The following is a 26,764-nucleotide window of genomic DNA, read 5'->3' as shown; positions in this document are numbered from 1 at the left end:
ACCCACCGCCGCGCGCGCGCCCCCTCGCCTCGCGCCGGGGCCGGGCGCGGAGCCGGCGCATGCTCCGGCCGCCCGGCCCCGGGGCGTCAGCGCGCATGCCCGGAGCCGCGGCCTCGGAGCCCCGCGGGCGCCGCGGGTGGGCAGCCGGCGCCGAGGCTCGGTGGGGGCGGGGCCGCGCGCGCGCGTGCGCAGACGCGCCGGCGCCGGGGCGCGCGGCGAGCTGAGGAGAAAGCGGCGCGGCGGGCGGAGGTGGGCTCGCGGCTGGCGCCGGAGGAGGGTAGGTAGGTCCGCGGCGGGGCCGGCCGGCTGGCGAGTGGGCGCGGGGGGCGCGGGGGCCGTGGGGGCGGGGGGCCGGCTGTCACCGCGGCTCAGGCGTGCTGACCGAGGGGCGCGCGGGGGCCGGCCGCGGCGCGGGTTGGGGGTCCGGGGCCCGCGGCCGGCGCTGCCCACTGCCCCCAGCGCTGCGCCGCGGCCCGAGCGTCCGGCGGGGCGCGACGTGGGGCCGGAGTCGGCCTGGGCCCCGCGCGGGACCCCCATCCCGGGGGTCGCGCGGGCGCCCCTCGCCAGGCGCTGGCGGTCCGGCGGGCGGCTCCGGCCAGGCGGCGGTGGGAATGAGCTGGCTCTGGGGTACTCCTTCCTCGGGCGCTTTCGGGCTCTGCGGGGTGGGAAATCCTCTTATGGATTCGAAACTGCAACAGATTCTGTGATAACGCTCTGTCTTGGAAGACCTGCAAACTGCTCCCGTCCCGACCCTCCGCTTGCCCCAGGTTGGCACCCCGCCCGCCGGCCGCCTAGGTATCTACGCAGCCTCTGAGCCCTGCCTCGCGGGTCTGGGGTGACTTGTACCCTCGGGTGGCCGCTGGGCTGTGCCGGGGACAGAAGCGTTTATTTCCACAGGGCCCCTGGGCACTGTACTCCTCAGCCTTGAGAAAGCACAGCTGGAGGTCGGGGATGGGCCTGGAGAGGTCAAGGTCCTCTCCCAGGCAGGGTGCTGGTGGCCTGGTGGCCTTACTCGGTAGGGGACACTTGCTCAGTAGGGAGCACTGGGCCTCCTGGATCACCACCTGCTCCGCTGACACTAAAGGCCAGAGGCAGTGTGAGCACCCACTGGGCTAGGTGAACGCGTGGGTTGACTGTTAGGATAGCGGTGTGCCTGGGAGGCACAGTCCCCACCTCACGTGGCTGCTCTGTGATGCTGATCTTGAGATCTTTGGCCAGCTGCTTATTGGTAGTGAGGAGTCTGTCTGCCTTTCCAGGGCCAGTAGAAGCACTTGCAAGTGATTTTTCTTATTTCTCTGTATGTTTGCTCTGACATCAGCAGGAACTTGCAGACAATTACAGGAGGGGAAAAAAATTCCATTATTTGACAGGAATAGTGGTTTACCCTACTTAAATGTGGGGGCTCCCCTCCATCTTCTTGCCCCAGCACATAGTAGCCACCTCTGAACATTTACCTAATTATCTTGAAGATAGGTGTGTTGGTTCTTTTCTTTTTAAGGGATCCAGGCTGGAAGAAACAAACCAAGGTAAGAAAAGATCAAGAAATCTCACAAAGGTATTACAGTTACCATTTCTGAACAGTGCTATAACCCCCAACATGTGCTTTCTTTATCCTGAAGGTTGTTCCTCATTTAATCTTCTCAGCCCTTAGCTAAAGCCTGTAGGAGCAGTGCTTATTCAGGATCCAGTGCTTTGTTTAGAAACTAGTCTCTCCCTGTGAACAGAGCTGGGCCAAGTCACAGTCCTCTCTGCTCCCCCATTGCGTCACAGAGAATGGTGAAATGAACTCCGTGCTAAAACGAGTGCAGTAGTTTTCATCTGAGTGAACGGTGACCTTTGGGGCATGTAGAAGTAATCTAGTTATTTAGGCCGGCTTTTCATAATGAGGACAGAATTCACCTCCTGGATTTGCAAGTTCACCTGCAGGTGAGCTGTGCTAGCTGTCAGTGACCACGCCTGCCAGGACGGTCCAGCCGGCCAAGTGACCTTGGGCACACCATGTTGCTCCCAAGTCTCGTTGCAGTCTCAGCCGATCTCAGAAGACATATTTAAGTGTTTGCTTTTAGATGGTTTCTGGCTTGAAGTACATAAGGACAATAAGCAGGTTATAAAAAAGCACTTAACATTGACCCTGTTCAATGTTTTACCTGTTTGAGCATACCTTCTCTGTTATGACAACTCTGTGCAGGGAAGAAAGAGAGCCTTTTTAACTCGAAGCAGCAGTTTCAGTGGCTGTTTCAAGTGTCACTTTCCAAATGGAGATAATATCAAAGAAGCAGTACCTCGGGCTTTTCACTAAAGACCAACCTAAATTCATTATTTGATGATTTTCATTGTTCTTTCAACACAAATCTATCCAAGTCATACTTCACGTGATGAGGACTTGTGCCCCGTGCTCTACAGCTCCAGAGTTGAGTGAGCCTGTGCCCTTGAGACTGGGGTGCAGTGAGGAGACAGGTCAGGGAGCTGTGGTGCAGTGGGCGGTACTCCCCCTGAGGTGGGCTGAGCTTGCTGTGGGCACAGGGGGGTGGAGTCCAGCTGGCCTTTGGTGGTGGCTCCTGAGAAGCACTTAAATTAAATTTTGAACATCAGGGAATTCCCTGGCTGTCCAGTGGTTAGGACTCTGTGCTCTCACTGTCAAGGGCACGGGTTCAGTTCCTGGTCAGGGAACTAAGATCCTACAAGTCATGTGGTGTAGCAAAAAAAAAAAAAATTTTTTTTTTTTAAAGAACGGGAGGGAGCACCTTCTTGGCTAAGGGACAGTGTGTGAAGTACCAGGGCAGTCTCCCGGCTGTTGGAAGAAGGGCAGTGGGTAGCAGTGGTATTTGGGGTGAGGAAAGGGAGATGGAGTTAGGGAGCTAGGCTGCTGGCTGTCAGGAGAGCCATGAGTACCAGTCCCCAGTTTGCATTTTGCCCTGAGAGCGGTGGGGAGCCACTCGGGGATCTTGGGTTTGTGAGTGACTGGTCAGATTGTGCCCTCATGGGTGACTTGGGGTGGGTTGGTGCAAGGCTACAGTGGGTCAGGGTGGTTAACAGAACACCAGAAGGCCCAGCACCAAGGAAGGGCAGTGGGAACAAAAGAAAGAGCAAGACCACACGACAGGGGGCCGCGGGGATGGGAAGGCCCAGGGATGGAGGAGGACTTCGGGAACGCTCCGCAGCCGGGTGACTTGGCAGGCCCGGCTGTGCTGTGTGCTGGAAGGGACAGGCCTGGAGTGGGTGACGGCGGGTGGTGTGGAGAGGCTGAGCTGAGAGTCCTCAACAGCTCCTCGGTAGAGACTGCTCTGGAGCCGTGAGTGCTCCTTCCTGCGTGGGCACTGAAGCCAGGGTGTGGGGTGTGCCTTCCCAGGAGTGTGTGTGGGGTGAGAGAAAGAAGACTGACCCTGGAGAGGCCTGATGCTTCACGTCCGTAGGACACAGTAGATAAGGTAACAAAAATCTGATTGATTACCTCCTGCCTTTTGAGGGGATGGGGGCAAGATTGTGGGCTTCTTGTATCTGTCACAGAGCCTCAGGTTGTTGGTTAAACAGCAAAATGTAAGATACCAAAGGTGCAAAATCACATAATTGATTCCCAGGGCCTTCCTGTCAAGTGTGTTTGTTTGCCTTTCGAGAAAGTTCCAGATTGTCACTCAGCTCAAAGGACCTCATTCTCCTCCAGCCTGAGGGTTGGTCCTTTCAGCAAGTTCTCATCACTAGATCTCTGGAAAGAGACCTCCTCAGTTCCAGAGAGGGATCCAAGAACTCTCTGCGTCCTCTCGCTCTCCTCCCGGGACCCGTTTCTGTGTAGTGCCTCAGTGTTAGAGTCGATGGGACTTTGGAAGGACTGTTGAGGATACAGAGGCCAAGTGTGTAGTGCTTCCTCCCAAGCTTGTCCCCACGCCGAGAGGCTGCCAGGAGAGAGTAAGGAAAGGCTGGCATTGCACCAGGAGTTCCTCTGCCCACAGGAGGCGCAGGGCCCCACAGGGCTGTCTGGTCTCTGGACGAGTGCTGTTAACAGTGACCTTCGCCTCTTATGGAACCTGCTCACGGAGGGGCACAGGAGACAAGCTCTCCTTCTGCCCTGTGCAGTCCCGGTCCCCTGCCTGGCTCTTGGACCTTAGCCGTTTCCCCTGGATATTGCCCACGGAGCTGCTGGCAGGGGTCACGTGTGAGCAGTCATGCTTTCTTCCTCCAGCCCGCCCAGGCTGCACTCTCCTCTTACAGGCCATTGAGAAGCCACTACACATGGCTTGGCCCGTTTCACATAACCCGAAACTGTGTGTCCACCTAATCATTACACAATTTTAATTGGATACCAGTTGTTTGCTGGTGGGTGATTCTGTTACCAGTAAAAGCCCTTTTGCTGCATAGCATTCTAAATGAAGCTCAGTTACCTGAGTCCCACCAAGAGCTCTCCTGGCTTCTGTCCCTTCAGCCTTCCCTTGAATTCGTTTGTCCTCATTCCCTGGTTATCCTCTGTAATTCCTTTCTTAGCAGGCGTGGTTCCTGCCTTCCTGTCTTCCTAAACTTGTGGGCCTTAGAGGGAGCCATAGGTGTGTGTTCACTCCACCTGCCTCTGGTTTCTTTCCCTGCCTCCCTGGGTCGTCTCCTCCCCCACCTCCCAGCATACAGGCGTGCACTCCTTTCTCAGTAGCCCGGTGAACCCAGGCCCTGTGGCTTCTTGGAGCCAATGAAGCTGGACTGTAGAAGTGTCTTTGAATATGAGCCGTGAATGACACTCACTGGCCCCAAGCAGCTGTGCTCTCCAGGGCTGTTTCTGCTGCTTCCTGGGTGCAGGCCGCCTCAGCCTTCAGGATCTAGGCCAGGTGGGTGCTGGCGGGGCAAGGCTTCCAGGCCCCTCTTTCCTCATGGGCTGGGGGCCCAGACCCCCTGTGCTTCTCCCTCACAGCATCCGCACCTGAGTTGGTAGGGTCAGTACCCCGTGTCCCCACATCCTGAACCTTGCTGAGCAATGGGGCGGCCTTGCATCCTCGTGTTCCAGCACTCAGCACAGTGGCATTCAGAAAGCGTCTCGAATGCCTGTTGAAATGATCCAGCCTGCAAGATTCCCTCCCAGCCCACTCTGCAGTCACGCCTGAAGATGCTTGCCGAGAGCCTGCTGTGTGCCCAGCCTTCTGAGGCACGCCTGTCACCGGCACCTTGCTTGGAATTCAGACCAGTCAGGATTCTAGCTTCTGACAGCTGGGCTTCCTCCTCCTGCTTCTCATTCCCTGCAGCTAGCTGGTTTCTCCTGTGCCCTTGGGGGGTGTTTTCCCAGACTTACTGCTGGGAGGACCTTTTAAACTCAGAAGATAAAGATCCTGAATTAGTGGAGCCCCATTGCAATCCCAGCCGTCTGTGGGTAGACCAAGCCAGCGGCTTGCTTGAAGGAAATTGGTTCCTCAACTAGGGATCAGACCTGGGTCAGGGCAGTGAAAGCACAGAGTCTCAATCACTGGACCGCTAGGGAATTCCTCGCAGGGAACCTTTTTGAGTGGTAAAGTTAGGACTTTACCCTGCTTGGGTCCCATCTTTAGGCTCAGGTGCCACTGCTAAGACCTGCATTTGAACTTCCGACCAGTACTAGCAGATGGGCCAGCCAGCTGGCCTGCGGTGCTGTGACTAATGCCTCCTCAATGGTTACACCCGTTTATGCCTGGCACGTGCCTTCCATTGTGTGCCATCAGCCAAGGGCCCCCTATCGGGTTCCCGGTAGCTGGCACTCACTGTGGAATGCCAGTTGCCACTAGTATTTGAAAAATTCCCTACGCTGCTTCAGGGCTGAGGCAGAACCCAGCTTGCCATCTCATCACATGAGGATGCCTGCTGGGAAGTGCACATACCTAGAACAGACAAGTTACCAGATGGCCCCTGTGGTTGAGAGTTAAATTTCCTTCTCAGGCCCAAGTGGTCTGGGATTTTCCTGAGTCTCCGTCTGTTTCCTTCTCTGTTTCCTCCTCCTTGGGTGCACCGAGTGTGGGATGTGAGATGCCGGGCTCCAAGTCACAGTAGGGGAGAAGGGCTGGACTCATAAGCAGGTCATCACAGGTGTGCCAAGTTCAAACAGATCCAGAGAAGGAGGCGTGGAGGTCAGTCCTGCCTGCAGGGTCAGGAGTCTGGAAGGGCCGGTGAAGGAGGGAGCATTTGAAGCAGATTCGCCTGAGAGGAGAAGGAAGAACCAGCGTGTCCTAGCTTTCCCCCTTCCCACTGTCAAGACTCCTGAAGCTGCCATTGGAGGGCAGGTAGGGACAAATGCTGAAGGGGGCAGGGTCAGTGGACTTGAGGGGGTTTTAAGGGGAGAGCAGGGCAGAGCTGTTTGGGAGTCAGAGCTAGCTGCCTTTCACGGGGAGTGTGTGAAGGTTGGGAGGTTTCAGCAAAACACTTGGAGGTATGGGACCTGAGAAATCTAGGCTTAGAAGAGGATGGACGTGCGCACTCAGTCATGTCTGACTCTCTGCGACCCCAGGGACTGTAGCCCACCAGGCTTCTCTGTCCGTGGGTTTTCCAGGCAAGAAGACTGGAGTGGGTTGCCATTTCCTCCTCGAGGCAGTCTTCCTGACCCAGGGATCAAACCTGAGTCTCCTGCATTGCAAGTGGATTCTTTACCACTGGGCCCTCAGGGAAGCTGGGAAGAGGATGGACTTCTGCAAAGGGAACATTTGAGGGACAGGAGCAGCAGCCGCCAGAGAGAGGAGGAGACAGATGGGAGGGAGGGGTTTCGGGAGGCCTGGGGGAGGAGAGCTGAGCGCAGTGGGGTCAGCTGTGTGCGTCAGAGAGATAAGAGCTCAGAGGTGTCTGTTAGGTCGGGCAGCCAGGCAGTAAAGGCATCGAGGGCAAGGGCGGAGACGCTGCAGGCTGCTCTCCCCAGAAGCTTGACTGGGGAGAAAAGAAAGAGCACTGGCGTAGTTCAAGGGGAGTGTCGGATGCTGTGGTTGGGGTTCAGGGCCTGGCTAACCAGAGAGGGAGCATTAGAGATGCAGGAGAGTCGGAGTCCTAAGAGTTGAGATCCAGAACCAAGGGTGGGGGTTACAGATCAAGGGCCAGGGTCAGACACCAGTGGGTGCTCCGGCCTGACACCCGGTTCTCAAGGAGAGGGGGAGGTGTGAAGCTGTCAGCTGCTGTGGGGCTGGGAGAGGGTGCCTGTAGGCAAGTGGAGGGCTGCCAGGCGGCTCCGGGGGCGCCAAGTGGGGCGGTGTGACTGCCTCTGTAGTTGGTGTGTGGGTGTAGAGAAGCGTGCCATCAGGCTGGCTTCTCATGGGGGTTCTGCCGGGTAGCTGAGACAGGAGCTCGTGACTGGTGGAGCGGAGGTTTGGAGGGTCGGGTCAGGCCGAGCAGACAAGGGAGTAAAACCCCAAAGGGCTCGTGGGGAGGGCAGATGGACTTGTGGCAAGTGGGAGGGGGAAGTGAAGCGCTCCAGGACAGTCAGGGTGTTTGTGGTATGTGCCCAGGATGAAGAGCTCCTGGGGCCAGCAAGGGTGTAGACAAAGCATCAGAGATGTAAAGGCTTCTAAAGCTGGGGAGGGTTTGGTTTTTTTTTTTAATAGGTAAGAGGTGGATTTATTTAGAGAGAAACACACTCCACAGACAGTGTGGGCCAGCTCAGAAGGCGAGAACAGCAGCAGGATGTGGGGCTGTCAGTTTTCAGAGGGGTGGGTAATTTCATGGGCTGGTGAGTGGAAGGAGTGGTGGTGTGGGGATTTTGAGGTTGTCCCAGCCCCCTTCCCTCCTGCCTCTTTACCTTCTCAGACATTTTACTCCCATATTCTCACGGGAAACAGAGGGGCAATGGTCTGTCTTGTATAACTGCTTCAAGGTTGATCAGAGGCATCGACTCTGCCTTTGAAGGTGTAAAAATCTGTGGATGCCTGATCTTGGGGCCTCAAGGGCAGGACAGCTCCTTGCTTTTAAGTCAGTGTGGACTGGAATGCTCACATGGCCAATCATCTTGATGTAAAATTGTTGTAACTGCTTCCATAGCATTTCTGTGAACCTCCTTGATGAAACTGTAAGAACTCTCAGCTGTGGCATGTGGAATCTAGTTCCCTGACCAGGGATCAAACTCAGGGCCCCTGCATTGGGAGATGGAATTTTAGTGTCTGGACCACCATGGAGGTCCTCTCCTTCAGTCTTTTGACTGTAAAACCATCAATGGCCAGGAGGCCCACGTCACTCTGGCATCTGGGATATTCCCTCTTCCAATGCCCTGGCTCTTTGCAAAGGACACATAAATTGCAATCCTCCCTTAGTGCCCCTTTTGTCTGCACAGGGTACCCTGGTCTTGTCTGGGTACCCCTGAGCCTAGTGGCTTGCCAGAAAAACCAATTCCCCTTTGGTAGTCTCTGAGTGGACAAAGCCAGTACCATCATTTGGGCCTTTTGCATATTTCTCTGGGTGTGTTCAGCCTTTTCAGATAACTCCCTATTATTGAAAGCTGAGTAAGCCAATGAAACAAGTCATTTATTGGAGCCTGAGGACCAGCAGATGCTTTTTGAATTTTGTGCCTGATGTCTAGGGCAGACTGGGCTATGAAGTGCTTAGTCAAAAGGGCGTGTCCCTCTGGGGAGGATTCTCATTCCTGTGTTTCCTGAAGTCTCCACTAGTCTCCCTTGGAAGACCGCAGGCTTTTCATCCTGTTGTTCTTGAAGTTTTTTGGTTTTGTTTGTTTGTTTTTTGCTTTTTTTTTTTTGAAGTTTTTTTAAACATTTTTATAATTAACAGGTTTTACTGTTAGTGTCTTCCAACTGAAACTATGTAACTCAGATTGGGACTTGAATCCACCTACTGGGACTGGAACCCAGTCAAAATCCACGGTTTTCCAGATGAGATCAGACACCTGGTTTCAGAGCTTAGTGAAGCTCACTTGGTGTCTCATCACATAAAGAATTCAGTAAGAGACAGAGTGATAGGTAAGAAATGGGTTTACTTAAAGAAAAAATAGAGTGTGGGCTATCTCAGAAGGTGAGAGGGACCTTGGAATACAGTTTGGTTAGCTTTTATGGACTGGATAATTTCATAAGCTAATGAGTGGGAGGATCCTTTTAGCAATTTGGGGAAAGGGTGGGGATTTCCAGGAGCTGGGCCAGCACCTGGTTTTTGGTCTTCGGGTCACCCTTGGAGCTGTCAGTGCCTGTGGGTGTGTCCTTTAGCTTCCCTGACATGTTGCGGTCAGTCATATGGCCGTCTGTCTTTGCCAGTAGCATTCACAAGGCGATTCCATCGTGGGCCGGCCTCAGAGACAGCCTCCCACTCCACTCAGTGCCCTGCATGGTCCCACAGTGGGACTCAGCAAAATGTCCTCTGTGTTTTTCCTAGAGTCATCCCTCCGAGCTAGACATGCTTTAAATTCCTTTTGGGTTCCACTCCCTAGATACAGAGTCATGAAAATTTGAATATAGGGTACTTTTAAAAATTCCTGTTGTCTGAATCTTTCCCAACCCTGGAGTATATGGCCCAGAGGGATATTAGCCAAATTGACGCAGCCTGACCCATTCTAGACCCAAGCCTGAGGTGATGTGTCTAGCTGCTCAGTCTGAACAAGATTTGCACTTAGATCTTAGATGCTATCCCTCCCAAAGCAGTCTTCCAACCAGGCCTGAAAAGTTGTTGCAAAGGGACGGCACAGAAGGTTTCCCCAGCGGTGTTGATGATGAGCAGGAGTAGGTCAGTTGAAAGTAAAGGGTCAGCACTTGTCAATAAAAAGTCCATCTTGGCAGTCACACAGGTCTTCTGGGGTTAAGAGAAGCAAGATATGAAACAGGAGTGAACATAGAACGTAGGAGGCAAACGTCAGAGTCAAGGAGAAGTCTATATTCTCAAATCCTGCCTCAATAGGCCTGTCCTGGCCCTGCTGTCGGACGTGCCTGAGCATAGCCATTCCATGCCACCTTCCCATAGCAGACCAGGGCGACAGCTGCCATCCCTCTGGTCCAGAGCTAGGTTCCCGATCAGAGCCCCGAAGTGTTTGGGGTTGACAGGCCTGACAGAAGCGGGCAGACATCACTGGAGCATCCTCCCCAGTACTCCTGGCTCGGGCGCACAAGCCTGTCTCGGACCAAGACCTAACTCTCAACGTTTTCTTACCTTATCACTGTCCCTTCATAGCTCTTGAGATCACACACCTGGTCTTAGGACTTACTAACGCTCAGGTTCTTGATGTCTCATCGCAGAAAGAATTCAGTGAGAAACAAGAAGTCAGTTTATTTAGAGAGAAACACACTGCACAGACAGAGTGTGGGCCAACTCAGAAAGAGAGCAGGTGAAGTTGGGGAGCTTTGAGCCAGGCCGGCATGCTTGACCTTTGAATGCCCTGTAGTGAGGCAGCTGAGAGAAGGCGGCCAAGAACTGGAATGAAGTGGGTGGTGGGTGGGGAGACCCTGCAGAAAGAGGGTCAGGGCCCCCTGCTCTCTGGCCTGGAGGAAGGGTGCGTTAAGGGAGAGGGTGGGCCGGGGGGTTGTTTGCCACAAACAAGCTCCAGAGCAGGAAGAGAGCTGGAGCTGGGGTGAGGGTGGTAAAAACGGGGCAGCGAGGGGAGCGGACGTGGCGTGTCAGGCTGCGGTCGGTGACTGTCACCCCCTGTCTGTCAGCCACAGAGTGGGGGCCGTCTGACTGCTGAGGCCTTGGGCCGAGAGAGGAGCGTCCTCCCCCCGCGTCCCTGACAGTCCTGAGGCTGTGTCCCCGCGGCCTCCAGCAGATGCTCGGGAGTGGGCTTGAGCGTTTCCCTGGGGTCTGCCCGGGGGCAGGCACACTGGGCCTGCCATGAGGAGCTCAGGCTTGAACAGACTGGGCCTGCATCCTGCACCAGACCTGCCTCGCCCAGGCCCCCCTCACCACCCCTCTAATTGTCCTAGTGCTGGCCCCTGGGATAATGCTCACCGTCCCCCGCTTCTATGCCTCAGAGCTCCTCCCACTCTTCCCTGCTCGCCAGTCCAGACGCCTTGTGCCCCCTGCCCTGCCCCTCTACTCAAGCACCCTGGGAGCAGAGCCGCATGCCCGACCCCCAGCACAGGTCATCTGCCCTTCCCTGTCCTGCCGCCACGTTCCTGCTTGGCCCCCTGGGTATCTTCTTCTCAGGTAGTGACCGGTCCTGTGTCTTTCTCACCCACGCCCCACACGCCCTCAGGGCTGGAGTGGGGCCACCAGGTGTCAGGGACCCATCGCCCTGCCTGCCCTCGCTGGGGACACTGCCCGAGAGGCGCCGGTCTCTTGGTCACATGGGACTCCCTGGGCCTGGGGCTGCGCGCATTGCTGCCCACCTCCCCATCTGCCACCCCATCCTTGGTCTGCAGGGCTGGACCCAGCCTCCTTCCTCTTCTCTGTTTCCTGACTGCACTCCCAGGAAACAGGCGGGGAGTGTCCCGTGAGGAGGGAACAACTGAGACAGCCTCGCCGCCCGCTGTCCTGTGGTGCAGTGACTAAGGCCCGGCCAGGCTGAGCCCCAGGAGCTCAGACCTGAGCTGTTCTTGCTGCCATGGTGGGTGCGGGGTCTGGGCGGGTGGGCTGGGCAGGGGTCAGCGGGATCAGGCAGCGTCCGAGCCCCCCTCCCTCTGCGCTGGGCTGTCTCCTACCACCTGGGTCACAGTTGGCTCCTTGGTGGGCTCTGGGTATGTGGAGAGGCCGTGTGCAGACTGTGGGTGACAGAGGAGTCAGGGTCCAGTGCGGGGGTGAGGGCTGATGGCTGGGTGTCTGGGCAGGACCTCAGCACAGCAGCCCAGCTCCTCCTCCAGCCTGAGCCTTTCACAGCCCCCCAGGGAGCGCCTCCTCCGCCCCACCCGAGCCCCAGCCCTAGGCCAGCCTTCCCTATTCACTGCTGGGGCCTTTGTCCCCCACCCCCAGGTCAGCGTGTCTGGTGGAGTCCACCCCTGCTCATCCTGCCTCTGCTTCTGGACTCTGCCCTCTTTCCTCCTTCGCCACCAGGGTTTTCTCTGAAATGCCGATCTGGTGCATCACCTTCTGCCTTGGTTCTTCTGCTCCCTCGTGTAGGGATGACAGCTCCTGCCCCACCTCCCAGGAGCTCCCCCATTTGCATTTGTCCTCGTCCCCAGTGTCACACACCCTGGGGTCCTTATCCCTCTGGCACGCACGCGGAGTCCGTGCCCTGCTGGGTGGTTAGTGCCCTGCTGGCCTCTCGTCTAACTGCGGGCGGTGTGACCATCGGGCTCCTGGAGAGCCGTCTCTTACGCTTGTGTCCCCGGGACCTTGCCCAGAACAGGCGGCTACGGAGAAGTTTGTCAAACGAATAAAAGTTTAAGTTAAGGGGGTGGAAGGGGTGCTGGGCACTCCCGAAGAGGCAGTTTATAAGGGGGCAGAGCGCCCAGTGTGGTTGGGTGGTTAAGATAGAATCTCCCCAGGCTTAACATAGGGGTCTGTTTGTCACTTGAAAGCGAGTTTTTTTTTTTCAAATCCAGTTTGGGAGAATTAACATTCCCCACTTACAAGGTGAGGCAGGCAGAGGTCTCGTGTCTCCAACCACGGCTAGAGCCATGTGGCGTGTGGAGCCAGGCCTGAGGATGCGGTGGCGGGGCTGCCCCCTGGGTGAGCTGCACTCCAGGGGGGAGGGGGCGTCGAGCACGTTGCAGGCTCGCTCTGGAGGCTGCTGGCTGGGTTCTGCCTGTGCAGGGCCCCCAGAGCCTTCTCTGCATCCCTTCCCTCACTGTGAAGTTACCTGCCATGGGGTTGAAGGAGAGAGGGATGAGGTTGCATTGCCTGGCGGCCCACTGTGGAGTTTGTCCAGCGGCCCTTGAAGGGGGCGGGAGGGGGCCCCATGTGTCTCTGTCCTTCGTCCCATGACCGCTTTCTCCCCCCGCCCCACTCCCGGTCTGGGGTCTGCCAGGAGGGCAGCACCACTCCTGGAGCAGAGCCGGCAGGCACAGGGCGCCCGGGCGCCTCCTACCCGCTGCCACGTCCCTCCTCCTGTGGGGCTCCGGTGGCTGCTCCTGGCATGGTCCCCGGAACCCCCTCCTCAGAAAAGCTGCCTGGCCCAGGGCCCATGGGGCCACCAGCCGAGCGCTGCATGACCCCCTGAGCAGAGGTCACTGAGTCCTACCGAATACTTTATTTTTTCCTTTTTAAGACAGACTTGCTTTCCATTAGGAAGCATGACCTCTATTTGTGAGGGAAGGCATGACAGACAGTGACTGGAGGGGCTTCCGGGTGGGGAAACGGCCACACCAGCGGGGAGGGGTGCCGGGCAGAGGCCTTTCAGAGGGACCATCCCGAAGAGAGTAGGCACCTCCCGGGGCCCTGGGGGAGCCGTGGCTGCAGCCTCGGTGGCTGCACCGCACTGACCCTCCTGACCAGAGCCCCTGAGCCGGGAGCCTAGGGAGCGCTGTCCTGGCATGCCAGGCGGGAGCGTGCTTTCCAGGAGCAGGCATGGCTCATCCCCACGGCGCTCAGTTCCAGGAGCAGGCGGGCTTAACCCCACGGCGCTCAGCTGGTAGTCACGGCTGCTGGGGCGCGTCCCTTCCATGCCCCCTGCACTCAGGAACCCGTGCTCCTCCGCACCCCCACCCCAGTGCCTCCGCTCTCCTTCCTTGCTGTGCGGCCTACTGGAAGCCTTCCCCTCCTCCAGCACCCCGGTCCCTTCCCGCCTCTGGGCCCTCACTCTTCTCCTTGGGAGGGAGCAGCCTTTCCTCAGCTCCTCTGTCAGCTTCCGTCTCAGCACTTCCGCTCTGATGGGGGAGACCCCCTGATGACTCCAGCTAAGGCGGCCACCACTTTCTGGACGCGCTGTGTGGCATCCCCACCATCCGAAATGACCACTGTCAGCTGTTCATGTGAGTCCAGCAGGAAGTTGAGTGGAATTTTTCCTGTTTGCTCAGAATTGCAGATTAGGCCCAAGCTCAGGGCAGAAACGCAGAGTTCGTTCTTGTGGTCCAAGGCCGGGGAGTCGTGCCCGCGGGCTGATGGACAGGCGCCACGAGCCTGCCCCGCCCCTCCGCAGTGAACTTGAGACTGGGGGTGGGGTGGCCCCAGGGCAAGTGCAGAATTTGTGATTAGAATTCATTTCCTCCCTCAGCTTCCTGAAGCCAAGGGAAAGTGGTTTTCCAGGGCCCCTGCTGGCCAGGAAGAGTGGCTACCTGCCCCGGGCTGCCACAGGGCCAGAGGGAGAGAGTGGGGTGTACCTGTCCCCACGCCCGGCCAGCACAGGCGCCATGCCGGGGTCAGGGCCCGAGGCAGGCTTGTGTTCGTTGGCTCCGTTTTAGAGAAGGGCACCTGTGTTCAGTGTTCAGGGAGGAGGTGCGGCTTTCCTGAGGCCAGCCCAGCCAGTGACAGCTGAACCCGGCCCGGCGGCTTCAGACTGTCTCACTCCTTGCCGGAGCTCTGGTCTGCCTTCTCTACGACCACCCGCCGGGCGAGGGTGGGAGCACGGCTGCCTTCCTGGGCCTGGGCCCTCTGTCCAGCACTGGGCGCTGCAAGAGCAGGTGAGGCCTGCGTCCCTTGCAGGGCAGGCGGCGTGGATGGTGTGGGTGGTGTGGCCAAAGCCGCGGGAGGGACAGCTGGGGAGGCCGCGACCTCGGCCCGGGTGAGAGTCCCGCCTGGTGACTGTGATCTGTTTCCTGGCTGCTGCCTCCCTGCTCCCCACAGCCAGCGTGTGCTGTGAATGTGTGCACACGTACATTGCAGGAAGCAGCTTCATGAACTCAGATGTGAGGGGTGGTGGCCTTAGGGAGAAGAGGCAGTGGGATTGAGGGGTAACTTAAGCAGGACTGTATATTTGTAGTCTGTAATTTTGTTAGTTGATGTTTTTGTGATCATTCATTCATATAAAAACCAAACCAGACAAAAAGCTGCCCTGGGACCTGGCTTCATTGACCCCTCAGGAGGTCAGCACAACTTTGTTTGCCCTTCTCCAGAAATACCACATGCTCTCAGGTGCGGGGAGGCCTTCAGGGGTCCAGAGAGTTCCTCTGGGCTCTTTTGCGCCTGTCTTTCCTCGGAGCCCCCCAGCCACTTGTTGCAACAAATGAAACTGTGGGGGCTTCCCTGGTGGTCCGGTGGTTGGTGCTCAGGTGCCTCCACTGCAGGGGGCGTCGGTCTGATCCCTGGTCAGGGAACTAAGATCCGACATGCTGTGCAGCACAGCCAGAAGCAGCAAGGAAAGAGAACACGAACGCTGGTCTGCTTCTCTCCAAAGGTCCATGCTGAAGGGGTTTGCAAGGCGCAATAACTGTTTAATGTTCAACCTGAATCTTAGGCCAGCTGAGTGAGGTTTGACACTGTCCTGCCCAGCTCTTGTTCTGTTTATAAAAATGTTTATCGCCCTGATGAGAAGCAGGTTCTATTCAAGAAAACAGGATAGGCCTCGGGTCCCTCCAGAGGTTAGTGTGCTCGGAGCCTAGAGTGAAGGATGAGACTCTATAGGTAATTTGCAGCCTGGGGAAACGGAAGCCCCTAACTGCTGTCCTTCTCAGGACAGAGCAGACAGACCAGCTGCCATTTGGGATTCTTTTCTGGGGAAGAAGTTTCCAGCATTGGCGACACCTAGTCCTGCTGCAGGCAAGGCTCCTCCAGCGGGACGAGGTAAATGGATGTTGTCAACAAAACCTCATTTCTGTGGGAAAGTCCCTGTAAAGAAATGTATCCAAGGACTCGAATAGACACTCACACAGCTGTGTTCACAGCAGCATTACTCCCAACAGCCGAAAGGTAGGAACTATCCAGATGTCCATTGACAGGTAGACAAAGCGTGTTCTGGACATACAGTGGGATAGTATCAACCATAAAGAGGAATGAAGTTCTGATGCTGCAGGGGGCAGAGATGAACAGGTGGGGCATTTTATGATACTATAATAAGGTTACATGTCATTTTACTTACATGTGTCCAAACTCATAGAATGTAGGACACCAAGACAGAATCCGCGTTAATTCATAGATTCAGTGATGTGTCAGTTTAAACTCATCGGTTGTAGCAAATGTCTCATCTGTGGGGAAGGTTGATAATGTTGAGGCTGTGCCTACATGGACAGAGTATGTGAGACTTCTGTACTATCCTCTCAATTTTGCTGTGGACCTAAAACTGCTCTAAATAATAGTCTTAAGTTTTAAAAATGTATCTCATACATGGGCTTCCCTGATAGCTCAGTTGGTACAGAATCTGCCTGCAATGCAGGAGACCCCAGTTTGATTCCTGGGTTGGGAAGATCCACTAGAGAAGGATAGGCTACCCACTCCAGTATTCTTGGGCTTCCTTTGTGGCCCAGGTGGTAAAGAATCCGCGTGGAAAGCAGGAGACCTGGATTCAATCCCTGGGTTGGGAAGATCCCCTGGAGAAGGGAAAGGCTACCCATTCCAGTATTCTGGCCTGGAGAATTCCATGGACCACAGTCCATGGGGTTGCAAAGAGCTGGACACAACTGAGCGACTTTCACATTCACTTTCACATTCTCATACATGCTGTCAACATTGATGAACCTTGAGGACTTTATGATCAGTTAAATAAGCCAGACACCAAAGGACAGATATTGTATGATTCCACTAATACGAGGTGCCTAGAGTGGTCGAATTCATAGAAAGCAGAGTGGCGGTTATCAGGGGGCTCGAGGCCAGGAATTGGGAGTTGGTGTTTAATGGGTGCAGAGTTTCCATCTGGGGAGATGAAAAAGCTCAGAGATGATGCTGTGGTGGTGCAGCCTTGTGAATATTCAAGTATTGCTTGCTTTTTCTGTTTTCAGATAAATGTTCTTGATGCAAGCAAAACAGGAATGCTCTGATCACTTACCGAAGGTCACTGAGGCAAACAGCCCTTTGTGAGATCTCTGGACAGTGTACCATCCCAGGCTGAAAGGTGAGTCTGAGGTGCGTGGTTAGTACTTCTGTGCTGAGGACAGTAGCCTCTGGCAAAAATCAGATTGTAGTAGACGTCTGAGCGGTAGACTTCCTTCTTGCTGTCCACGTGCAGCTGGAGTTTCAAATAGCACCTGTTACCCGCTTTTTAAAAAAACATCTACAGGAATCTCCATAGATGCCCATGATGGAGAGACGGTACCAAATCCCCCAATACCTCCGGCTCATTTGGTTCCAGAAACTTCTGATTCTGAAGCTGTGACACCTTCCATTTATTTCTCCACCCTCATGTCTTCTTCCCACCAGTGACTCTTCTGTGGAATGCCTGTGTGCAGCGTAGCTGCTATTTTTAGAAAGTTAAGAGCCAGTATCCAGGTTCCAGGCCAGCGACCGTGGGGCAGAGTAGGTGTGTGTCCTGCTCATGACACACGGCCAGGCAGAGGCTGTGAGCCTGTGTGAGCTGGGACGCGGCGTCTGGTGACCTCCCGGGGTCTTCCAGACCAGCGGCTCCTTTCAGAGGCCCCCAGGCTGCAAAGGGAAGAGTGAGGGCCAGGCAGGCCACCAGCCCTGAGCAAAGAGGTGTTTACTGCTGAGTCAGCCTCTCAAAGCCTTTTCTCATGACCCAGAGCCTGTGTGACCTCTCCCAGTACCCGCAGAAGCCCTATGAAAAGAAGTTATGCTCCTGAGCTTGTAGTGAATTCTCAAGAATATCCACTTATCTTAAAGCGAAGCCCTACTGATAACTTTGTAGAAAGATTAAAACAGACACTTTTTAAAAAAATGTAAACCTTCATGCCACATGCGTTATTAAGCATGGTTTTTAATCCTGTAGGGCATGGGATGGCAGACAGGTTAGCCAAGAAGCCTCAGAGAAGGTGCCAGTGGATGTAGCTGTCCTTTGCCCCCTCCCGCCCCCCACCACGCCCTGCACGATGAACCCCCCCGCCTACAGCTGCTTTGTGGACAGAGACAAGATGGACTCGGCCATCCCGGACCTGGGGCCCAAGGAGCTGAGCTGCATGGAGCTGCCGGAGCTGAAGCAGCTGGCGCGCCAGGGCTACTGGGCCCGCAGCTACGCCCTGCGGGGGCAGGTGTACCAGCGCCTGATCCAGGACATCCCCTGCCGCACGGTCACCCCTGACGCCAGCGTGTACAGAGACATTGTTGGCAAGATCGTGGGCAAGCACAGCAGCGCCAGCCTGCCCCTGCCCGAGTTTGTGGACAACACGCAGGTGCCCAGCTACTGCCTGAACTCGAAGGGCGAGGGCGCTGTGCGCAAGATCCTGCTGTGCATCAGCAACCAGTTCCCCGACGTCTCCTTCTGCCCCGCGCTGCCCGCGGTCGTGGCTCTGCTGTTGCACTACAGTGCCGACGAGGCCGAGTGCTTCGAGAAGGCTTGCCGCATCCTGGCCTGCAAGGACCCCAGCAGGAAGCTGGTAGACCAGAGCTTCCTGGCCTTCGAGTCCTCCTGCATGACGTTTGGGGACCTGGTGAACAAGTACTGCCAGGCGGCCCACCAGCTGATGGTGGCTGTGTCAGAGGACGTCCTGCAGGTGTACGCGGACTGGCAGCGCTGGCTCTTCGGGGAGCTGCCCCTCAGCTACTTCGCCCGTGTCTTCGACGTCTTCCTGGTGGAGGGTTACAAGGTGTTGTACCGCGTGGCGCTGGCCATCCTCAAGTTCTTCCACAAGGCGAGGGCGGGGCAGCCGCTCGAGTCGGACAGTGTGAAGCAGGACATCCGCACCTTCGTCAGGGACATCGCCAAGACCGTATCTCCCGAGAAACTGCTGGAGAAGGCGTTTGCCATCCGCCTCTTCTCTCGGAAGGAGATTCAGCTCCTACAGATGGCCAATGAAAAAGCTCTGAAGCAGAAGGGCATCACCGTCAAGCAGAAGAGGTAGGCAGGCCACTGGGGCCACCTCTGGGGCCCGGATGGGGTGGGGCCTGTGAGGAAGCATCCTGGGGGCTTGGTGCCGGAGCTCGACTGGCCGCTGGCTGGTAAGCCCTCCGTGCGCATACAGAAAACCACCGGCCAGGAGACAGGGCCTGTCTGGCGCAGCTGCAGGCGGCCAGGGCAGCTGTGGGTGTGGGGCCATGTGGCCGAGACAGAGGCTGGAGCCAACGGTGGTGCCCGCGGGCCCAGGAGGGAGCCAGGCTGGCCTCCCTGGGTCACTCTGGAGCCGCTCTTGCTGCCCACCCCTCAGCTCCAGGTTCCCATCCTGGTAGCCCCCCGTCCCGAGCGCAGCCCCCTGGGGAGCCAGCCTGGGGAGGGCCCATGTGTGCTGAGACCTCAGCGGCTGGCATTGTGCCCCAGCCCCAGTAGGTGTGGAAGCCTTTCTCGTGGGCCAAAGGCAGGCATGTCCTGGGTGTTAGTACTTGCCACTAATCTCTCCTTGTCTGTTTTATTTTTCTTCCTGTTCTCCGTGTCCGTTGCTTCCTCCTGTTTTTCAGTGTTTCACTTTCTAAAAGGTAGGTCTGGAAACCGTGTCTCCACACCTGGCTTCTCTCTGTCTTCCGGCCCGGCTGCTTGCTCCAGCTCTCAGGGCTGGCTTCAGCAGTGCTGCCCCAGAGCCTGGCTGATGTTGGGCCCGTCTGTCTGTCTGTCTGCCTATTGGTGCTTGGCTGGCTAGCGTTCATGCCTGTCTGTCTGTCTGTCTGCTGTCGGTGCTTGGCTGGCCTGGAAGCATTGTCTTGCCAGAGCTGACTCTCTCTGTCCCCGTTTCTTAGAGAAAGGGGGCTTTCGTTCTCGCCCCCGGGCTGGGCTCTGTCCCCTCTGTAGCAGGGTGGGAGCAGGACTCCAGGGCTAGCTCCACCCCGTACCCTCCTGAGGGCCCCTGAGGCCCCTACCAGGCTCTGACCTGGCTCTGCAGGTAAGAAGTTCCCTCCAGGCTGAGCTCCCATGAGAGGCTCACCCCTCCCGGGAGGGGACAGGATGCATGGCCGGGGCTGGGGCTGCAGCTCTGCTTTGACCTCTGCCCGCTCCCTCAGGCAGTTCGTGCACCTGGCGGTTCATGCAGACAACTTCCACTCAGAGATCGTCGGTGTGAAGGAGATGAGGGACATCTGGTCGTGGGTCCCTGAGCGGTTCGCCCTCTGCCAGCCCCTCCTGCTCTTCTCCTCGCTGCAGCATGGGTACAGCCTGACCAGGTAATGCCCCGGAGGCAGGGCCCTGGGCCTGCCCCCTTGAGGTGCTGAGGTCTGGACGCCAAGGGCCAGATGGAGCAGAAGGGGTGGGGCTGCCCAGCGTCTCATCCTGCTTGCACGTCCTGGAGGCCACAGGCCACCTGCAGACACGGGTGTCTGGGCAAGGCCCTGCCTCTTCCTGGGGCCTAGACTTGGGAGCCCCTCTTCTGAGCATCTCTCACTCCAGGGCCACTCCCACTGCAGGGGTTAGGGTTAAGGTCATTGCAGCACACGCGGGGCTCCGCGGCCTCACGCAGGCGTGGTGGTGATCAGGAGCAGGCTCCCCCGCCCTCGAGCTGACAGAATGTCAGGACAGCTCGAGGCGGCCGGCCTTGGGTACTGCTCTTCCACCCCCATTTCACCAGTCCACACCAGGTCCGTCTCGGCCCTGTGGGCTGTGCTGGGCCCTGCCCAGTGTCCAGGGGATTCTGGCAGGTTTCCCCCGAGGCACCCTGGGAGCCTCAGATGGCTTTTGACCCATGCTCTGTCTTGGGTCACAGGCGATGCAGACGGAGGGGGCACCGTTGAGCGCCACCTGCATATTCTGGCATAGCCAGCCCCCCCTGTGTGGTGTGGGAGGCCCATGGAGGGACGCTGGCCAAGCCCTGGGCACCTGCGCTGGCACAGCGGTGGCCTCAGGCCTCCTCCTGGCTCCCCGGTGCTGCCAGCGCCCGAGAACGCTCCAAGCTTTCCCAGAGCACAGACCTGTTCCTCTGGTTCTGGCTTCCCCAAAGCTCTTGGCACGTGGCTGTCTGCTAGGGGCCGTCTGCCCTGCCACTTCTTCTCCGGGCACATCAGGGCAGAGTGTCCAGGACTCTGACTGCTTGGCCTGCGGCCTCCTGGCTGGGGCTCCCCGTTGGCAGAAGCGCCCAAGCCCAGGCGTTGCCATCCAAGCCGTTCCCAGGAGAGGAGGACAGGCAGGTGTCAGGTCCGTCTGCCCACCCTGGGCAGCCGGGGTCAGCAGTGGCTGGGGGGAGGCAGCCAGGGAAGGGGGCAGCGGTGGGTGCTGCTGTCAGAATGGCAAGGCCATTCTCTGCCCCCAGGTTCTACTTCCAGTGCGAAGGACGAGAGCCCACCGTTCTGCTGATCAAGACTACGCAGAAGGAGGTAAGAACCAGCCAGAGGGACCCTGGCTCCTGGCTTCTTGGGAGGGTGGGTGTTCGCTGGTAGCCCCCACCCAGGTTTCCTGGGCTTAGGGGTGCAGAGCAGGGCTTGCCCTCCACAGAGAGGTAAATCTAGCCTCCTTACATGACCCCCCAAGTTCCCAGGGCCTCCCTGTTTCCCCTGGGGTCCAGACCCCCAGCGTGACTGGCCCAGCAGTCTAGAGGAACTTTGCAAAAATGCCGGCTGAGCAAGGTCCCACGTCCTCCTGCAGTAGTCTGTCGGCGCCTTCCCCTCCTCCACCCCAGCAGGTAGTTCTCAGAGCCTTGTTCTCTGCAGTGGCTGTCATCTGGAATGTACTTAAGGTGTCTAGAAAAGTGAGCGCCTCCATCCTGGAGCGTCTGCGTGCTCTGGTGGCTCCCAGACGCCCAGCTGCACCCGCAGGACTGTCTCCTCAGCCTCAGACCCTGCGTCCGACTCCCAGGAGGAGCCCGGGTGTCTGTTACAGCGGGTGACCCGAGTGTCAGATACCTCCGTAACCACTCGGAGGAGTGACTCTAATGGTGAAATCAAGCACTTTGCTGGCTGATAGGAAGCCTGGGAAGTGTTTCCTGAGCAGGTGCCTCCTGGAAGCTCCCATCTGAGGGGCCTCCTTGGGCCGATGCCCATAGTTGGGGTGTGGACATGGGCTTGTCCCCAGGCTTCCGGGCCCAGGGGGGAAATGGAAGTACCCCAGGAGCCGGCAGCGGCCAAGGCAGCCTCCACACCTGTTCCGTGCCGACCCTCTCTCCGCACTCTGACCTTCCCTGGCCCTCCGATGGTCAGGGTGTGTGGCTGTGACTACGACCCCCCAGCGGTGACTGAGCCTCGGCTCTCAGCTGCCCTGAGTGCTGGGGGGCTCCCGTGGGCGCACCAGGTGCAGCCCCACCCTGGGCCTTCCTCCCCAGGTGTGTGGCGCCTACCTGTCAACAGACTGGAGTGAGAGAAACAAGTTTGGGGGCAAGCTGGGCTTCTTCGGGACTGGAGAATGCTTCGTGTTTAGGGTGAGTGGGCCCCCCACGGGAGGTCACCCCCTCATGTGACCCTGCTTCCTTCCAGACGTGCCTCCCCTTGTCGCGCCTCCCCCTGTCGCCTGCTGGGGTGTGACCCTCAGAGGGGAGCTCAGCAAGCAGGCGGCCTCTGTGGCGCGGGTCCTCCCGCTGGGCACCGACAACGAGCCCTGGGGGAGAGCGGGCGCCGCGGTCAAGTCCTCACACCGCCCTTTGTCCTCAGCTGCAGCCCGAGGTCCAGCGCTACGAGTGGGTGGTCATCAAACACCCAGAGCTGACCAAGCCCGCGTCCCTGGAGTCCACGTCCCTGGAGTCCACGTCCCTGGAGTCCGCCACTGTTTCACCCTCCCCGAGCCACTCTCTGTCCTCTGAGAGCTCCGACCGCCTCTCGCCGTTCCTGGCTACTCGGCACTTCAACCTGCCCTCCAAGACGGAGTCCCTGTTCATGGCCGGGGGCAGCGACTGCCTCATCATAGGTGGGCGCCGCCCTCCACCTCTGGCCTGCTCCTGCCTGTCCGCGGTCACTTACCTGGGAGGAGGGTACAGGGTCATGGGTGCCGAAGCCCTGGGCCAGTCCTGGCTGAGCTGGGTGGTAGGTGCCTCACCTGAGGGACAGGCAGAGCCCCCTCAATGGCAGGAAGAAGGCGGCAGATCTTTGGGGGTGGAGCAGGCACGTGGGCAGCATGGGGACCTGAGGCTGCGTGCTGGGGGATGGGTCACAGGTTGCCGTAGAAAGCAGCCCTGTGGCTTTACAGAGGCCTCTGGCAGGGCTGGACAAGGCCAGCCCAAGACTCGCCTGGTCTGAAGAGAGTGGCTCAGGAGCAGGAGGAGGGTCCCCCGGGGCAGCGCTCGACAGCGGGCAGCCACTGACCGAGTGTCCCGCAGGTGGAGGGGGCGGCCAGGCGCTGTACATCGACGGGGACCTGAACCGGGGCCGCACGGGCCACTGCGACACTTTCAACAACCAGCCTCTCTGCTCTGAGAACTTCCTTATCGCTGCTGTGGAGGCCTGGGGCTTCCAGGACCCTGACATCCAGTGACGGCCATGAGCCAATGGTGACCAAGCTGCCGCTGCCGGGGCGGGAGTGGGTGGTAGCTGGGCCCCCCTCAGGGAGGCGGTGGTGAGTGAAGACCCCCACATACGTGGGCACCGTTAGGGTGCAGCTGGGCACAGTGCTGGTCTAGGCAGTGGTGCCACGGCCACAGCTGGCCCTCCTGGACCTGCTGTACTTGCTACTCCTTCGTCCTGCACTCAGGCCCTGGCCGGCGTCTGGGCAGGTGTCCCATGCGGGAGGCCAGGTCTATGGCCCCTGAGCCTCATTCCCCCGGGGTGAGAGGGTGCTGGGGCCGGCTGAGCCGGCCGGGGTGAAGGAGCCTGCTCAAGCGCAGGCCCGTGGCTCCCCCTGCTGGTGCCTCTGGGCATCTCCCGAGGAGGCCCTGCAGTTCCTGCCGGCCTGCGGCAGGCAGGGCCTTGGGGCTGTGGGTCCCAGGAGACCACAGGTGCCCTGTGGACTGTATCTGGTGGGAGCGTCTGCCCAGAGCCTCTGACTCAGTTCCCTCCTCCCCCGGGCCCCTCTAGGACAGGAGCCGCCGGCAAACGAGCCGCGTGCAGGGCTCCGGGCCCCTCCCCAGGGAGGGCCGAGGGCCGGAGGGGACGATGCGTGTCCTTGTGTTTTTTGCAGAGCCTGAAGCCTCTGCTGGGCCTCAGGGTAGAGTTATGCCTGGAAGGGCCCTCTGGGACAGACCCCACACCAGCCAGCAGTATTTCTGGGCCCTGCCTGGAGAAGCCTGGACCCACGGATCCTTCTGCAGCCTCCTCTTCTCCAGCTCCGGGCCTCCTTAGTTCCCCAAGCTCCCTGCTGTGGCCCCACTTGACTGCAGTGACCTGGCCCAGGGTCTCGTCTGACCTCTCATACGCGCTCTGTTACCCTGCCTCCCCTGGTGCCACCTGCCCTCCCAGCTCCTGCCACATGGACCTTCCTGACCCACCATCTGTGCATCTGTCTCACAGTGCCGCCTGGGTGTGCAGGCGGCCCTCCACCCATGACTCCCTCAGCTGGTCCTGAGGGCCTGGCCACCCAGAGGGAGGAGAGACGTGGACACTCCAGGGATCCTACCCCCTCGGTGCCCCATGCGCCCCCACCCCAAGCCTTGTGCTCTCCCTGCTGGGCCTGCATCCTCACTGCCCACCTCCTCAGATCTCCGCTGAGCCCGGCCACAGTGATATGGAAGGACACACCAGGAACCCTGTGTGGCTTTGGGCAGGCCAGTGAACCTGTCTGGAACTCAGTTTCCCCAACTGTAAAATGGGGGCCGTTCACCCTGTGCTGCAGGCCCCGCAGGGCTGCTGAGAGGCCTGCAGAGGGGAGAGGTGTTGGGGGGGGGCAGCTTCCTCCCCAGACACCACAGCCCTCGCTGCCCCTCCCCGAGCCCCCTCAGCCCTCACCTGTGCTTCGGTGTTCATTAATCAGCTATGTGAACTGCAGGGATCCGAGTCTGGTTTCTTCAACCAGAGGGACCTCCCAGGGCTCACTGCCCACCCTGGCTCACCTCCTGCCTGTCAGTCCCGGTCACAGAACATCAAAGGCCTTTTCAAAACACAGCCTTTCAGAAGCAGCTGAAGGCACACCTGAGCACCATCTCCTGCCCCTCGGTGAACCTCCTGAGCTGTGGAGTTCTTTTCCTGCTGAGTAATTCCACAGGATTCTCTGAGACTGCCCCAGGGCCTCCCCCCACCCAGCTCTGCAGTGGTAGCTGATGAGTCACCGTTTCTGTATCATGAGATCTGTGTGTGTGTGTGTGTGCACGCAAGATACTCCTTTCTTTGAATTTCGTATCTTCTTCCCAACTTTTCTGCTAAACTAAAAGGTATGTGTGATTATTATCTTCAGTTTTTTTTATTCTGATTACTGTCCTTGTTATCTGATATTTCGGTCTTCCCAAATAGAGTATAATTTATTTTGTTGACATTCTCTGTTATTCCTTCCTGATTATTATTAGCGTTTTCTGTTAAAAATTAGCCAAAGTTTTATGGAATTGCAGAGTGAATTATCATTTGTTTTTCTAGAAACATTTGAAAATGTATTTTAAGAAAAAAATTGAACATAGTTTAAACCAGTTCATTATCAAAGTAGACTGTATGCATTTAAGGCTTCAGAAAATCAGTTTTCCTAAAACAGCTTATATTACAAGAGTAAGTCCATTGTATTTTATGAGTTTTTCCATTTTAATTATTAAAATAAGTATTCAATTTTCCCTATTTTTATACGTTCTTTTTTTTTTTAGTTTTTCAGGACAACTTGTTTTAGAAAATTCTGAAGATTTCACAAGGTCTTCAAATTTATCAATTTCCTGAAGCCACAGAGCCCTTATAATAATCTCCTTACATACCTTATATTTAGGAGATTCAGTTTTTGTCACTTTATTTTGAAATAATTTTAGACCTACAGAGGAGTTTCATGGAGGGTATAGAGCTCCCACCCCCACCCACCCCGACCCACTCCCAGATCATTTATGAAACCCAAGAAATGAACATTAGTACTCACTGGAAACTTAAACTGCAGTCTGTATTCAGATTCCCTGTTTTTCTGTAGTGATTTTTGTTGCAGGAACAGATCTAATCTTTACAACTGTTTATTTTCCCACATTTTAATTAAATTCTGAATGTCGTCAAATTCACCCAACACTGATTTTAGAAACACATTGCCATAATGAGGCCATCCAGGACTGTGTCACATGTGTTCCCACATCCCGACTGTCCTCCCCATGTCCTGTTTGCACAGAGAGGTCACTAGATCAGGCAGGAGTGCCGGGCACACTGTGAAGTGCCTCACCCGACATCGTCAAGTTCGGCAGAAAGGAAAGCATGTGCATTTTTTAAAACAACCTATTGTGGAAAAGGAGTTTATGTTCTTCGTTATATCCGTGTCAGACTGTGCTCAGAGTTAGGTGCAGGTCATGTGGCTTGTGACTGGTGCTGAAACGCCTCCGTGTGCAGACCACTCGTTTCACCCGACCACGGGGAATTCGTCCACACCATGCCTGGGGCCAAGGAAGCAGAGTCAGCAGACACATACTGTGACAAGGGACACACCAGCTAACAAAAGCTGCCACCTTGGATCACTGACGCCCAGGACTGGCCACTCCATCAGGCTCCCCATTAGACACGACCCTGGTCAGGGGAGCCTGCAGACCCGATCCCGTCCAGGGCCGAGTCCGTGCTGTCCCCATCCCTGTCTCTATCTTCACGAAGAGACACAGCCCTCCCCTGTTCTGTTTCACCCTGAAGCACCTTGACTGGCAAAGGACACGTCTTGTCAGAAGTTTACAAGCTAAAGAGGGAAAAGAAGGAAGAATTGTGTGAATAATTTCACCCTCTTCTTGTCGTGTAGCATGGTTGTTGGCTGAAAAATGGATTACTAGACTGACAATCTGGAGCATTTCAGTGAATGTAATAAAGAATTCCCAGGACCTTGTGAAAATATGTGTGGTGATCAAATGTGGCAGTGAAGCAAAAATCTAACTTTGGAAAAAGTAAAAACAAGTGATTCAGTGATATGTTTTGTCAATGTTAATTCTGAGTCCTAAATAAAGTTAACGAGAACAAATGGATCAACATCTCTGTGAAGTATTTGATATGAGAACATTTCAGAAGGCTGAGAGTTCCT

The 26,764-nt window shown here is 57.0% G+C and overlaps 1 protein-coding gene across 11 annotated transcripts; it reads left to right on the top strand.

The window, feature by feature from the left end:
* Positions 1-192: 192 nt before the first annotated feature.
* TBC1D24 (TBC1 domain family member 24) lies at positions 193-26,708 on the top strand. 11 transcript variants are annotated; one of them, XR_006267035.1, is made up of 11 exons: positions 193-277; positions 16,653-16,765; positions 17,597-18,661; positions 19,216-19,233; positions 19,753-19,911; positions 20,991-21,054; positions 21,996-22,091; positions 22,321-22,573; positions 22,983-23,153; positions 23,780-24,965; positions 25,383-26,708. XR_006267035.1 is itself a non-coding variant. In XM_043455739.1 (11 exons), the coding sequence occupies exons 4-10, from the start codon at positions 17,697-17,699 to the stop codon at positions 23,135-23,137; spliced, it is 1,710 nt and encodes a 569-aa protein (XP_043311674.1). In that variant the 5' UTR covers positions 3,352-3,428; positions 6,031-6,224; positions 16,653-16,765; positions 17,597-17,696; the 3' UTR covers positions 23,138-23,153; positions 23,780-25,354. The 11 variants fall into 11 exon arrangements, 10 of the variants coding, with proteins under 10 accessions (XP_043311679.1, XP_043311670.1, XP_043311677.1 ...); XM_043455739.1 differs by lacking the exons at positions 193-277; positions 25,383-26,708 and adding exons at positions 3,352-3,428; positions 6,031-6,224 and having other exon boundaries at positions 23,780-25,354; XM_043455744.1 differs by lacking the exon at positions 25,383-26,708 and having other exon boundaries at positions 17,717-18,661; positions 23,780-25,354.
* Positions 26,709-26,764: the final 56 nt, after the last annotated feature.

The sequence above is a fragment of the Cervus canadensis genome, chromosome 32, assembly GCF_019320065.1.
Source record: "Cervus canadensis isolate Bull #8, Minnesota chromosome 32, ASM1932006v1, whole genome shotgun sequence".
Taxonomy (NCBI): domain Eukaryota; kingdom Metazoa; phylum Chordata; class Mammalia; order Artiodactyla; family Cervidae; genus Cervus; species Cervus canadensis.
Note: the sequence above shows the minus strand (reverse complement) of the source record. Positions and strands in the feature narration are given on the sequence as shown.

Excerpts from the sequence above, each read along its gene's own strand:
- TBC1D24 (XM_043455735.1), top strand. The coding sequence starts at position 17,697 with ATGAACCCCCCCGCCTACAGCTGCTTTGTGGACAGAGACAAGATGGAC. Across the intron at positions 22,092-22,320 it reads GAGAATGCTTCGTGTTTAGG|CTGCAGCCCGAGGTCCAGCG; the intron begins GTGAGTGGGCCC and ends CTTTGTCCTCAG. Across the intron at positions 22,574-22,982 it reads CAGCGACTGCCTCATCATAG|GTGGAGGGGGCGGCCAGGCG; the intron begins GTGGGCGCCGCC and ends AGTGTCCCGCAG.